This window comes from Ctenocephalides felis, unplaced genomic scaffold (assembly GCF_003426905.1).
Source record: "Ctenocephalides felis isolate EL2017-DRISC unplaced genomic scaffold, ASM342690v1 CF-g0.4_SCAFFOLD_00845, whole genome shotgun sequence".
NCBI classification, from domain to species: Eukaryota; Metazoa; Arthropoda; class Insecta; order Siphonaptera; family Pulicidae; genus Ctenocephalides; species Ctenocephalides felis.
The window spans coordinates 28,196,160-28,211,026 of NW_020536999.1; the positions used below are offsets into that span (position 1 = coordinate 28,196,160).

The window sequence follows — 14,867 nt, forward strand, 5'->3', positions numbered from 1 at the left end:
ATTGATTTGCAATTATCACGCGAACACTGAACGCATTTTCAAATAGGTCAAATATACTCTTGAGGTTTTTATAAATAAGTTGCAACATTTCAAAACGTCACTATCGGCATTGCCATTTCATCGATGATTTTGAAGAAGTAAAGAGCAAATTAAATTAGTTAAAAATCCACTCAATAATGTTAAAGCTCAAATTATATGATTTAGATCCGCTAATAAAATAAATAATGAGATCAACTTTCTAATCATCAATAACATATTCTTGTGATTTTTGTTTATCTGAATTTTTAGGCTACTAACTTTTAATAAAATATAATGATCATCAACTACAAGAATTTAAAAAATTTCACTCACCCGTATGTATCCTTTGATGAGCTTTCAGGTGCGAACTTTTAGTATAAACTTTTGTGCAGCCTGTAAAAAAATCAATATAAATATAAATTATCATTTGACGTATTTTACATTTGACTTCCTGATTCAAAGCTACAATATTAAAATGCTTAAAAGTTCTTCAAATGATAATTTAATTTTCAACTGGTTAATTATCTTCTACAACGGTTTCTTATTTGGATTTTTTTCTGAAGACAAAGCTAGCCGCGTTTCCTTAAAAGGTGCGTAACTCATGGCCACTACAGCATTTCATTTTATTAATAATTAAACAGATAAATAATAATAAAGGATTTATTGTTCAACTTGCAAAGAGAAAGTGTGATAGGCGCATAGGCGCATAGGCGCAAAACGAGTGTTTATCAAACGCATAAAGCCGCAATTGTTAAATTAATTATCATTATTAATAATCATTTTATGGGCCGTTAGTATCTTAAAATTTTAATTTCATTTATGAGTCCGTAGAAAATTTTGTAATCAGTTTGGTTGCGCAAAACAACACAAGAAATAAATTAAAAATAAAGAAAGATATAATTTAAAAAAGTCTGAAGAATAAATAGAGAATATAAACTAATTGGAAATTTATATAACATAATTTAAACTGTCGGCTTAGAGAATATACTATATTCAATAATAATAAATCAATTACTCTGTACCTAAAAAATCACAATGATGAACCCTCCGTTTCTCCAATTCTGGGTTATTCCTTCTAGTGTATCTCGGCGTAGGAACAGTTTGTCCACCATTCCGTTGTTGATGTCCTGGATTAGTTTGTTGGTGACCTTGAGCCATGGATTGATTATGTTGATGACTCGTATTTTGTTGCAAAGGTCCTTGTGATGTGTGATGTCCGACAGGTACAGTTTGCCCTGTTGTTGCATTATGTTGATGACCTTGTGTTGTCATTTGGTGGTGATTATGTGATGATCCTTGATGGTGACTTGAGGTTTGCAAATGCCGATGCACGTGGGGATTGTGAAGGCGCATGTGCGCTGGTACGGGATAAGGCGGCGGTGGGGTCCTTCTTGGGGGCTAAAATGTCGAATCAAGGTGTCATCATAATTCATAATTAAATAAAATGTAAAATATCAAATGTTAACAACATAGTATTATCTCTATAATCATTGAAACAATAATCGAAAAAGTTCAAGTTAATACTTGTAAAGTATTTCCTGGGCTGCCAGGGTCGGAACTAGGCGGTGTGAGGGGCGAAGAATACATGAGCCGAGATACAGGACCTGCTGGATAAGGCGGACTATGTGTTCCATATTGTTTATTCGAGTAATTCTGAAAATAAAACATTCCAAATAATCCCTGATCATTAGAAACAATATATGTATGCTTCACTTACTTGCAACAAAGGATTACAGAATATCTGCTGCTGTTGATGTGTTTGATGTTGCGAATGAGTATTCATTCCATGATAGGGTAACCCGCCCTGTGCTGCGTTTAAATCGTGCGTCGTTTGCAATGAATGCAAAGAGTGATTTTGCGTCTGATGATGTTCATTATTATTATTATTATGTGACTGAAGTAAGTGAGACACGTCGAGATGATGCAGTTGCGAATTCTTTTCAGTTTTTATTTCTAAAGGACTCAGCAAAGGACTAGGCAGCTGTCCGGAGTCGAGATCATCCAGTTCTTCCACCTGATGGAAATGAAAATTTAGAAAATTATTAACCCTTCGTCGGTCGGATATTTTTTCACCTTCGAACGGTCGGAAAGGTCTGGCTGGATCGCCATTCATTTTACATGCATTTATATGGGATAAATAAGTTTTTGGTGTCTTATATATTAACGATTATTAGTGGTAAATATTTATAGTTTTGATTTTTTCTTTTTCTTACCGTCTTTTGCATGTGTTGAGCTTGCTTATAATAAAAATATTACATATTATATTATGTAAAAAAAATCAAGAAATATAAAAAATCGTTGCTTTTTTGTGAATTTTTCTGTTTTATATCAATGAAAAACAATATTTATTCTTTTTCAGCGCGTTGAAATGAATGTGAAATTCAAATGAAAACGAAATGAGGTGCGTCGCCTTTGAAATGAGCTGTAAAACTCAAAGTGAAAATATAAGTTCACTACAGGTTTGCCAAAAAAAAAATTTCGAACGCAGTACGGGTAGAAAAATTGTTGATAATGTGTGCATTACTCATCCGATTTTTAGTGTTTGCGATTACCAATAAGTTTGGTAGGTTTTCATGGAACTCTCGTCATGAAAATACTAACATTCATGTTACAACACATAGCAAAGAATATATACAACGCAGTTTGAATAGAAAATACCATGAAAAAAGACAAAATACAGGTTTACATATATCAAAAAGCGTATATTTCATACAAAATGTACGGGTGGTCTAGACAGACCTTTCCGACAGTTCGAAGTATAAAAAAGTTAATATCCTTATAATTATTCTTCTGTACATTTTTTCGCCCTGATTTTTTTATTGATCGACAGCTAATAAAATGTTAGGAAAAGTCAAGAAATTTCAAGTCGATAGGATTACCAGAAGTATTTTTTTAAATTGAAGTCGAAAAAAGTCTGGCCAGATCACGCCGACCGAAGGAGGGTTAATGAATACTTTTGTTTTGTAATCTATTGTATTTACCTTAACGTGGGCCACAGTGAGCATGTCAGCATTTTCAGGATCGATATTCTGTATGCTAGAAGCGATATCTTCCCAGAGAGGCGGTCGCATAAACGCATCGTTTCCGCCGGCCGAACAGTTCCCGGCCGCCGTGTTCGTCGCTTCATTCCCGTTCGAGTCGCTATAACCGGCGGGCGCGTAGCCGTGCAGCCGCTCGAAGTCGTGCTTGTAGGAATCGAGATCGTTCGTCTGAAATTATAAAAATAATAAATATCATTTAAAAAATTACCAACATAAAAGTAACACTATCAGAAGGAAAACTAGTTGTAAGCAGCATTTTTCCTTAAACTGCATGAACTTTTCGATATGTAATATACATAATCAACTTAATAAGAATTGAGATTCAACTAATTTGGTAAAAGGTTCATAATTAAATAATTGTCTCATAATTAAAATTCTCGCTTTTACTAAGAAATAATTATTTTGATTCCCGAATAAAAATTTTCAAACATATGTAATTGTATAAATTAAATCTTATTTAAGTCTGGACGTCAACTGCAATCAGTAGCTATTTACAGAACATAGAACCTACATATGCACGAAAATCATAGATTCTGATTAAAATCGTCTATAGCGCGAGGCGCAATACCGAACTTTGGCGAATTTTTATAATTCAACCGCTAATCGTAGACATAAATATAATTTTAATCTAATCTAATATAATTAAAAAATCGTCTTTTTGTCAATATTTATTATATCATAGAAGAAACGGCTTCGCCGATTAATGCCAACCAATCAAAGCGATTTCGAACGGTCATTGAATTTTTAAATTCGGTTCAAAGTAGTTCAAAGTTAATTACAAAAAATGGCTTGGCCGATCGTTGCCGAAAATGTCAACGTTGCCCAAAATACTATTGCCAAATTTGGTCTTATTGGGGAAATCAACAAAAATTTACAAAACAATAATAATACAAAAACAATTGTTATTTGAATACATTAATGCAATAATAATAATACTAAATTTGTTTCAGATGCTATAGATTAAGCAGTGGTTTCCAACCCTTGCCCCCGGTTCTTTAAAAAGGATATTGCGCCCCTTAGTTTTCACTTCATGAACACCTGAATATATTTCATTTATCAGACTGCAAACTTATATACAATTTTACATAAAGATATACATTAAGAAATATTGATTTATTCATTTTTAATATCATTTCATCATTCTTTAGAATTAAGATTCATGCTTCATCTTCGAAAAAGCCATAATTATTTGCAAATTACATCGATTAATTTTCCTAAATGTCGATTCCGAATTGGTTTCAACAAGCAAAAATTTACATATACTTACTATAAATTCATATTGATTAAATATTCAATATTTATCATAGAAAATAGTTGTTGCAAGAATATTTTGTTATATTTTTGTATTTATCATTACGTATATTTTATATATCATAAATCACCACCAACAGTCGCTTTTTTTCAACTATAATATGTTGTTGTTAAACAACATTTGGAATCCTTTTCACACTATCATCTTATATAAAATATAGACCATAGCATATATACAAAAATAGTATATCAAAAATAGCTGTATGCTCCCCAGCGCTCTCCAAACCACATTCTGATGTTTGCAATTATTTCTTTATATTCTCTAGGTTAATGGATAACTTTAAATTATTCTTCTAAAATATCGGTAGCTAATGAAAGGCATTCTAGCTACAAATATACGATTCATCAGTCAAAACGTGCCGCAAGAAACAGTTTATTACTTTAGTAACATCACGCCCACGAGTTTCAAATTGCTTTGATAAAAGCCGCACAGCGTTAAATGAAATTGTAAATCGCGTTTTCAAATCGTAAAACTAATATTTTTTAATGAATCTTCAAAACATTTTCAAGTAGATTGGGCTGGATTCTAAGCAATACTTCAAAACTAGGTATAAATTCTGCAAACAATGTGTTTATAACCCTCGATGTGCCAGCATTACTTTCAGGATCCAAATAACATTCCAAATTTTTCGTTATATTGCGAAATAATTATGGCTTTTTGTATTTTCTAAGTATGAATTTTGATTCTATAACATTCTCAAGATAACCAATTTCAATATTCGTGACCTTTGCTAGACTTCTCAACCTGAAGTAACATTTTCAAAAAACACGATACCAGAAAATTGGTTTAAACCAATTTTGTGTTTTCATTTGCACATATAGGCTTAAAATACTAATTAATTACTGATTTTTGATTCCATTAATTTTTTTATGTAAAAAAAACGCCCATGGAGAGGTAAATTGGTAAATTAATACTTGACTAATATGATGAAAGATAGAAATTTTATATGAATATTTATTAATTTCATTTTGAGTATTATCTCATCTCAAGAATAGTCATCATAAAGAATATAAGTACCAAATAAGTACCAAAAAGTAATTATGATTCTTCCAAAGTTTTATGATGGCATATAATAAATACTTTTCGTTTGTGTTAAAATTTCTCTAATGGCCAAAAGATGAATTTTACACAAAATTTGGATGCTTATTGTTTTTATGACAGAATTCTACGTATAGGTGATGATTGATTATTATTTGAAAAGTGTTTCCATCACGTTCTCTATACTATCCAAATAAATATTTTTTATAATTTTATTTCTATTCTATTTTTTATATAAGATGATAGTGTGAAAAGGATTCCAAATGTTGTTTAACAACAACATATTACAGTTGAAAGATAGCGACTGTTGGTGGTGATTTATGATATATAAAATATACGTAATGATAAATACAAAAATATAACAAAATATTCTTGCAACAACTATTTTCTATGATAAATATTGAATATTTAATCAATATGAATTTATAGTAAGTATATGTAAATTTTTGCTTGTTGAAACCAATTTAGGAATCGACATTTAGGAAAATTAATTGATGTAATGAATCAACAACGATTTGCAATTATGGTAAATTGTATATACATCTTTTTACACATGTAACTTGGCCATTAAATATATTGTGCAATCGACTCTTGTTTTATGATCGATTATGCAGTCGTATGAATTTCAATCTGCCAGAAGTAAATGTACCAATAACTTATTATGAGGTTTCTTCCATATATAAAATACATACACGTATACAAAAACGTGTTGAGATACTAATTTATTTATATTTTATTCCAAAACAAAATGCACCAAGTTTCCTAAAAGTCCTCTTGGCAGCTAACCCAAGCAAAATTTTGGTTTTCTTCATTATTCAACAATTTAATAAAATGACATTTTCAATGATCTTTCATATATGTCTGCACTTAAATGTGTGTGTTACTCATATGTCACAGATTTAATTCTAAACCGTTTAAAAATGATTATAATCCATCTTAGAAACCGATTGTATGGAAATTATATTTATTATAACAAGCGGGTTATCTACATCTGAATATAACAAGTCATTCTTTTAACAAAATATGAATTCAATTTAATATCAACCACAACAATGGAATGATATCGAGATTCTATCGATGGGCTTATTGTTAAAATAAATCGGAAATTTCTTGGCAGGTGGAAAAAATAGAATAAATTATTATCATCGGATATAAGTATGTTTTTTTTATTGAAATATTGAGATAATTAAAAAATTTCAATTAACTAGGTTTAAGTGACATTGAGTTAAACCATAAGAATTAAAATTTTGTATATTCTCAAATTTTGACGATAGAATTTTGAACTTTTGACGCATCCTTATTCAAAATTTTAATAAATTTTCTTAAATAATTTTCTCGTAGATAGTACTTTAATATGTTCATGAACTCTCACTATGCAAAGCTTTATTAAAATCGCCAAAGAAGTTTAACAATAATTTTCAAAGAAATGGCGCAGCACACCTTTATCAAAAACTATAATTAGCACAATTTCGGATATGTTTCGAACAGTTTTTGAAAATTGCACTTTTGTGCAATTTACAAAACACCTATGAATTAGTTTTAAATTATGTGAAAACAAATTATATAAAATTCAATATTTTACATAAAAATATCAATAAAAAAAGTAAAAAAAGTTTCAGGCGCCCAGTTATTAAAATGCAAACTTTTACATGTTTAGGCTAAAAGTTTAGGTCGGGAAAGACAAATCAACATGAATCCTTATCGAGACCAAATTTAATTTAATTAACTTCCTCTAAGGTCAGTTATTGTAATCGTCCAAAAATCTAAATTGAAAACTTTTACATTTCTTCACGAATGATTCATAAAACTTTCTGCTTGTATTGACGAAACGATTGCTTTTGGGAAAAGAATATTTTATTTTAATTTTAAATTTTTTTTTTTTTCGATATTAAAAATGATTCGGATTTTAATTTTAATTCTAGCTTAAGTTCTAAACCTCACTTATATATTTGAAACAAAAAAATTTTAACTTTGCAACTCAGTTTATTTCTTTCATTTTATATTCGACTGATAGAGTTTTGTTTAATTACTTTTCTGTAAAAATATAAAAGTAACAGTAATTATAATAATCTATTTGAGAACAATTAATATTCCTCGAATTTTATCACGGTACGGGAAGTTCTAGCAATTTGCCTTAAGGCATGATGCCATACACCACCATCAGTTTAATATCAATTTGTTATTTAATTCAAATGTTTCAAATCAATCTAGCCATTTTTGAGAAAGCGCGGGTAAAGTTGATTTGTTTCGAAGGTGAAACTATGGCTTACATACAAACATACATATATATTTTAAAATTTTGGTCTCAAACGATTTAAAATGACTTGAAACGTCAATAAAACCTAAAATTGGCATATCGAGTTTTCTGGCAAAAAGATAAACTTCTTCGTGTATTGACAAACATAAAATAGTTTTTTTATATCTGCACCTATTCCTCATCATAAAATTTTTGGTAGTACCTAGAATGTCTAAGTCATGCCAATCCAGTGATTGGACGTCCAGATATGATGGAAATATTATGATTGCGCAAAAATATTATAATGTTACAATTTTATCATCCCACACAAACTAAATAACTAAAGACAGACCATAAATAACATAAAAGATTTTCGCAAGTAAACCATAAGCATGGTATCACAATAGAAAGTCGATGGCCGGGATATTTATTGTTAATTAAGTATTTTTTCTCGAAATGAAATTGCAAAATGATTTATAAGCGTGCAAAACCTAGTCATGATTCCTTTCCTAATAAGCCGAATGGTGGAGAGCCTATCTCGTAATGAGTAATATGTGATTCGTGCAATCAATTGTAAGGTAATGCATAATAATATATCACCTGCCCACGCGCCCGCACTCTCTCACAGATCGGAAATGTTAGACTTTTGCACAGGGATCCAATAAACGTGGGCTTGGATAAATATAAACAAACACAATACGATAGGGATCATTTATATTGTTATTAACATGAAGTACATCGTTGGAAATCTATGGAAACTCGACAATTTTAGCTCATTTATTGATAATAAGCTGTTTAGCTGATTTGACTCAATACTACGTCGGTTTTACAGATGGCAACCCAAACTGTTGTCTAACCTCCATGTGTTAAATTTTATTAACTTCACGTAGGGTAAGTTATAGTAATTGGCCAAAAATCGAAAATGAAAATTTTTGCATATATTCACGTTTCAGAGATATCTGAACATTTTCGCATAGCTCTGAAATAATGGATGTGTATGTGTGTGTGTTGTTTCAAAAGGCAGATCCAACCGTTAGCAAGAGTGCAAAAAATAGAAATCAAGTTTTTGAGAGAACGGAAGTATCCGATTTGAATGATCCAATAAACATTCAATTCGTAATGGTGGGGAGAAGTAGTGATTAGTTTTTGGAGATACCGAGCTAATTAGTTTCGCAGGAGAAACTATGGCTCACATACACACATACACATATATTTTAAAATTTTGGTCTCAAACGATTAAAATGACTTGAAACGTCGATACAAATAACATTTTTGCATATCTTCACGTTTCAGAAATTTCTGAACATTTTTGCATAGCTCTGAAATGATGGATGTGTATGTGTGTGTGTTGTTTCAAAAGGCAGGTCCAGCCGTTACCGAGATACAGAGCAAAGAGTGTAAAAAATAGAAATCAAGTTTTTGAGAGAACGGGAGTATCCGATTTGAATGATCCAACAAACATTCAATTTGTAATGATTGGGAGAAGTGGTGTTAGTTTCTGGCAAAAGCAGGTCCAGCCGTTTGGGATATACGGAGCAAAAAGTGCAAAAAATAGAAATCGAGTTTTTGAGTCAACGAGCTAAATTTTGGAATTTTTTTGGAAAAACCAAGCATCCGATTTGAATGAGTCAAAAAACTTTCTGCTTCCGTTGACGGAACGATTGATATTGGAATTTTTTTTTAATTCTAATATATAATAATAATACAACAATACAATACTTTTTTTTAAATACCGAAAATAATTCGGATTTTAATTTTAATTATGGCTAACGTTCTAAAGTTCACTAATATACTTTAAATAAATAATTTAACTTTGCTATTCAGTTTATATAATTCTTATAAATATTAGACAATGTCCTTCATTTTAAATTTGATTGATTGAGTTTTGCTTATATACTTTTCTGCAAAGATATATACATTACAGTATTTATAATAATCTATTTGAAAACATTTAATGTTCCTCGAATATTATGGTACGGGAAGTTTCAGCAATTTGCCTTAAGGCACGATGCCATACACCACTTGTTTATTACATTTTTTTAAAAATGTGATTGTTTAGTTTATCTTAAAAAACTAAATGTTGGTATTTTCGATTCGTCCATAACAATAATCATCCATCCCTATTAATCGCCGTTTATGTCAGAAAACATTAAATGACTCCGTATATGGTTTTCCACGATTCCTTGTTAATCAATCAAAATCCTTGATTGAACTGGCCTGATAGTTTGAATAATGCACATTCGATTAATTTCCTGTAGATTTGATTTTTACATGTGTCAATGGTTAGGCCGACAACATTGTACAATGTCCGATTGTTCGATCATTCGACGATTCTTCAGCAGAAAACATTTGATTAATGGACTTTTGATAGAAAACTGACTCTGAAACTTGCATAGAATAATCAATGTATATTGATATGAATATTTAGTAGATGATAATTGATTAGGTAATATATACTTGTTTATATTTTCTGATTTCAAGGTAATCATTGCACAAATCAAAAAAAGCTTGTTACAGAATTGATATATTCCCTTAAAGTTTGAATCAAATAAGTTTTCTCCATTTTGAGATTCGCTGCCCCCATATACAGAACATAGTTCTAAAAATCCTCTCCATGTATTTGTACAGAATTTTCCGCAAAGCGCATGTCTGAAAACCATTTTCCACAATTTGACCAATGACAAGTTTTCTGGAAAATCAATACTAACCATGCGCCTTGAATTTACCAATGAAACTGAGGATACAATAAAATGGTCTCCACAATAATTTGTTTTGTACAAATAGATACCTGTACAATAATGGAAATAAATAGTCAATTATTTTATTTGATGGTTGTAATACAACTCCAAGCATTTTCTAAACATCTCAAGGCAAGAACCTATTTGTATTCAAACAAAATTAAGAACGTTAAAATGGACCTAGCTTTTGTTTTAAATTATTCATCATAAAAAGATGCGACCTTATTTTCTTTCGGAGAGCATCCGCATTTTTCTGAACAACATAAGTGTCGCATTTGCAGAACAAAAAGGTAAAACAATAAAGAACAACAAGTAATATTATATTTAGCGGAAACAAAAACTTTCATTTCGCAAAAGGCACACTAAAACGAGACTTTGTAAACATTAATATTTGCGATACAATATTGCACAGGTTCTCAAACGTGAAATAATTTTTATTCACATTGATATAAAATAAATAGAACTAAAAAGCTCAAAATTTAATTCAGCAGACTTCATTTAAAACTATTACTAGTTTAGTATTTTACTCTAGACAAGCAGAGATATTAGCTTCGTTTATTTCAATGCAAGAAGTAAATTCTGTTTGCCAATACAAAATAATTTTAATATAGAACTTTAACGGATATGGAAATGTAATAAAAATAAATTACGTTAATTAGTTGAGATTGATTAAAATTGTTTCTAAATATTTTTCTGATACTAGTTTACTCCAGACATTTAAAGTTTTTAACATTGTTTTAGTCTAATAAAATTTTGAAAAATTACTGGTGAGAATTGAAAGGGTGTCTAATGAGTTATGATTAGGGTTTATACAAAAACCGACATTTCAGAAAACCGGTTTTCAAAATATAATTTTACTAAAAAACCGGTTTTAACCGGTTTTCGAATTTTATATAGAAAATAAATTTTTGCTCGAATATTCTGTAATTTATCCGCAAATTTAGTGTAATTTAGAGTAGTATTTGACTGAATTTAGTTATTGTTCAATTTTATGGATAGTAAACAAAATTATTTTAATTTTAATTAGTAGAATTAAAAATAATAGTTTATCTTGATTAAATAACTTTGAAAGTAATTATTCGTTATTCATTCATCATTTTCACATATAAGAATGAAAATATTTTTATGATATTGGAAGGAAATTTTTTGAATAAATGAAAATAATACATTTTTAAATAAAAACAAATTCAATAAATTAAAAAAAAAAATTAAATACATGTTGACACATACTTGTTAATATCAATTTTAGTTTTAAAAATTAAGCTAAACTTGGGTATTGTCTGTTCGGAGCAATTAATTAATTTTAAACATTCTAATTGTTTTTCTTGTTTAATAAAATATGATTTCAAAAAACTAAAAACGTCTATCGAATTGCTACTTAGACGTATCCTTTGTTTACTCACAAAATTTCCAGAAATAGAAAATACTCTCATACTTGCGACCAAATTATGCTTAATTGTATTTAAAGCCTGATATAATAATTCTAAGTATTTTGTTCTTTATTTTGTGGCTTCTAGGGTTTAAAACTCTATTTTTTTAAGTTTGAGTAGAGGAAGTTACTTCTTCAAAAAGAAGTAACACTGATTTAAATTAATATATAAACTGGTATAAAAATCTAAATTAATATATACAAAACCTTTCTGGGAACCATTGCAGACTGATAAGATTTCAAATGCTGATTGAAATGATTTCAAGAATCAAAACGCTTTCATCTATCTTTCATCGAACTGAAAAATATATTGGAAACCACTATTGTACAGTTAAAGTACGACTAATTTCCTGATGAAGTTTCATTGTTTTCGAGCCGCGACAATGCTTCAAAGCAAAAAGAAAAAATATTGTTTTTGCATATATTGTTATATTCTTTCATGCAAATTATAACCGAGGAACATTGTACATTGTGTCTACGTACACGTATATTAGTGCACGGCGATAAATTATAACTTGGGATTCAAGATGCGTTTTAAGAAGAATGGAATGGACTTATTAATATTTATTAAAGGAATCGTAAGATATTCAACAGCGATATTATTAATGATATTTATAAAATGGGTTTACTCAAGGGTAAGTAGCCAGAGCAATTGAAACTGAATCAGAGATCCCGGGTTCGATCCCGCTTTGAGGAGCCTGATGCCAGCAGTAGTAGACATCGGTTTTCACTTGGAAATACGGATAGCACATACGTTTCCAAGAGAAAATAGCCCTGACCCGGCATTGCTGCATTAATAAAAATATTGGCTCTATTTCAGAAATTGTGGTAAAAAAAATTCATCACACGGAGATGAGACAACTGTTTGGATTCAGTCAACTAAACCATTCAGGAGTAAATATAAAGTTCTGATATGAGTAATGACTAAACAACGTGAATAGGCCCTTTACCAAAATCCTAAATTTATTATAAAGCAATAAATTTATATTACTTTACTATTTATTGTATACCGGAAACACATCTTAGTACCTCAACTTTAATTAAACTTGCATCTGTAGACAAGCGGGTATTAATTAGCATTTCTTGTATCTCGTTAGCTTCTAATTAACGTTTATCATTGCAAAATGAGCACATTAACTTAGCGTTTGTTTTGCGTACGCAATCGTTGTTAGTATTTATCCTCATATAAAATTTTATAAAACCTATAATTCCAAATAAGTAGAAATTTTATAGTTAAAAATCAATCACCTGGATGTGTGTAGTACCGAGACCGAGACAAACACAACTTATATTTTTATACAAACAAAGTTTGTATTTAAAATCTTTTACTTCACTGTTGTTTTCAAAAGTGAATTTTACCATTGCATAACAAATCGTTGATTTCCCATGCCCATGATTTTTATACATCACGTGGAATTTAATAGCAGTTAAACAACAATCATTTTATTGGCATTTGTTAATGCTATTTCACAAACAAACAAATATTCATCACTTTGTGCTGATTGCTCAAACTTTACAAGTGTTTATCTCGAGATCCATCAAAACGGTGATCACGCATGCAATTTGCCATTAATGGATAATTGATTGTCGGGGAAATATTAATTTCGAAAACCAATTGGTAAATGATCATTACTTGGTGTAAGAATAAGTGGAAAAGTATTTGGTTCTTGATGGCAAGTGCGAAAAGTTAAGTTGGCGAAAGCAGCTGGGAAAAAAAGTTCTGAAAACAGACATTCTGGGATCAAAAATGGGTATTTCACATTAGGCATTTGAATATTTTATAGAGATTTTAATAATATTCATGTATTTGTTTTACATTTAATTTAAGAATGAGGATTACTTTTAGGGTATGTACATATAATTAAGATTCAAAACTAATAAACTTCTGCCCAAATAAGAGCACTCGCTGCGCATGAGTATGTGCAAGGCGCAGTGTATTTTGTTTCAAACTTGACTATTACCATAGGTCAAGTAATATTTCAAGCAATTCGTTTTGCCTATCAACTGAATACCTTGTGAGTATTTCTTCTTCTAATAGTTTCTACCAGTTTCCTCTAGACTTCTAGTGATTGTATTTCGCATTAAGCAGCCGACGATATATGTGCCATGGACGCATTGGCTGCACTTTGAGCGACCTCTGACTCGGTGCGAATACACGGTAGTGTATACTTATCGAATGCTCCTTGCACGCAGATCGATTTTTATGGATAGTGACTTGCCAGTGATCAAATCAGGGGAAAAACTGAAGATTTCACAAATTTACAGTAATTTGGGAAAAGCTGCTTCACGGATTGTTGTAATTATTAGTAAAGTTCTGTGCGAAAGCTGGTCCATGATGTAGGTGGCTACTTTTTATTAACCCTTTTAGGCGTCTTAAAGCCTAGTAGGTACACATCTTTCTATTCAAACCATCCATGCTTTCGTATTCTGTGCCTAGGATTTCAACTTTTAAGTAATCCATCATTTGCATTCTTCTTAGTCCTTCATCTTTTAGTCTTTTCATTTATTTTCCTCCATAGACATCATGTAAAATGCACTATAAGTCCAATTTGCATCTGATCCTTTCTCAATTACGTCTAGTAGAGTTCGTTTTTTTTAGATTGATCGAATACTGCTTTGTAAGAAAACATTTCGTATTTTGTGTCTTGGCTTTTAATTATTAAGTATCCATCATGTGCATTCTTCTTAGTCTTCCACATCTCATCCTTTCTCAATTGCATCTAGTAGAGTTTTTTTTCTGATTAATCTAATACTGTTTTGGACGAATAAATTTCGTATTCTGTGTCTCGGCTTTCAATTATTAAATAATCCATCATGTGCATTCTTGTTATTTTTCCAACTTTTAGTCTTATAATTTTTCCTCCATTGACGTCCTGTAAAATACACTATCACTCCAATTTGCACCTGATCCTTTCTCAATTGTATCTAGTAGAGATCTTTTTTTTTAGATTGATCAAATACTGTTTTGATTGATATAGAACTATTTTGTACAAACCCCAAAATATTTCATATAATAGGTAAACTTTTGTCCAGCTATTCCAGGAAATTTAGATGA

At 30.3% G+C, this 14,867-nt stretch overlaps 1 protein-coding gene across 1 annotated transcript; it reads right to left on the reverse strand.

Annotated features, from left to right (window-relative positions):
- Positions 1-343: 343 nt before the first annotated feature.
- On the reverse strand, positions 344-3,315 carry LOC113381550 (dendritic arbor reduction protein 1-like). The gene is made up of 6 exons (XM_026620390.1): positions 3,283-3,315; positions 3,000-3,227; positions 1,736-2,032; positions 1,543-1,671; positions 1,041-1,416; positions 344-411 (listed from the first exon to the last, which is right to left on the reverse strand). Exons 1-6 carry the CDS (start codon positions 3,313-3,315, stop codon positions 344-346), a joined length of 1,131 nt encoding a protein of 376 aa, XP_026476175.1.
- Between the last annotated feature and the right edge of the window lie 11,552 nt (positions 3,316-14,867).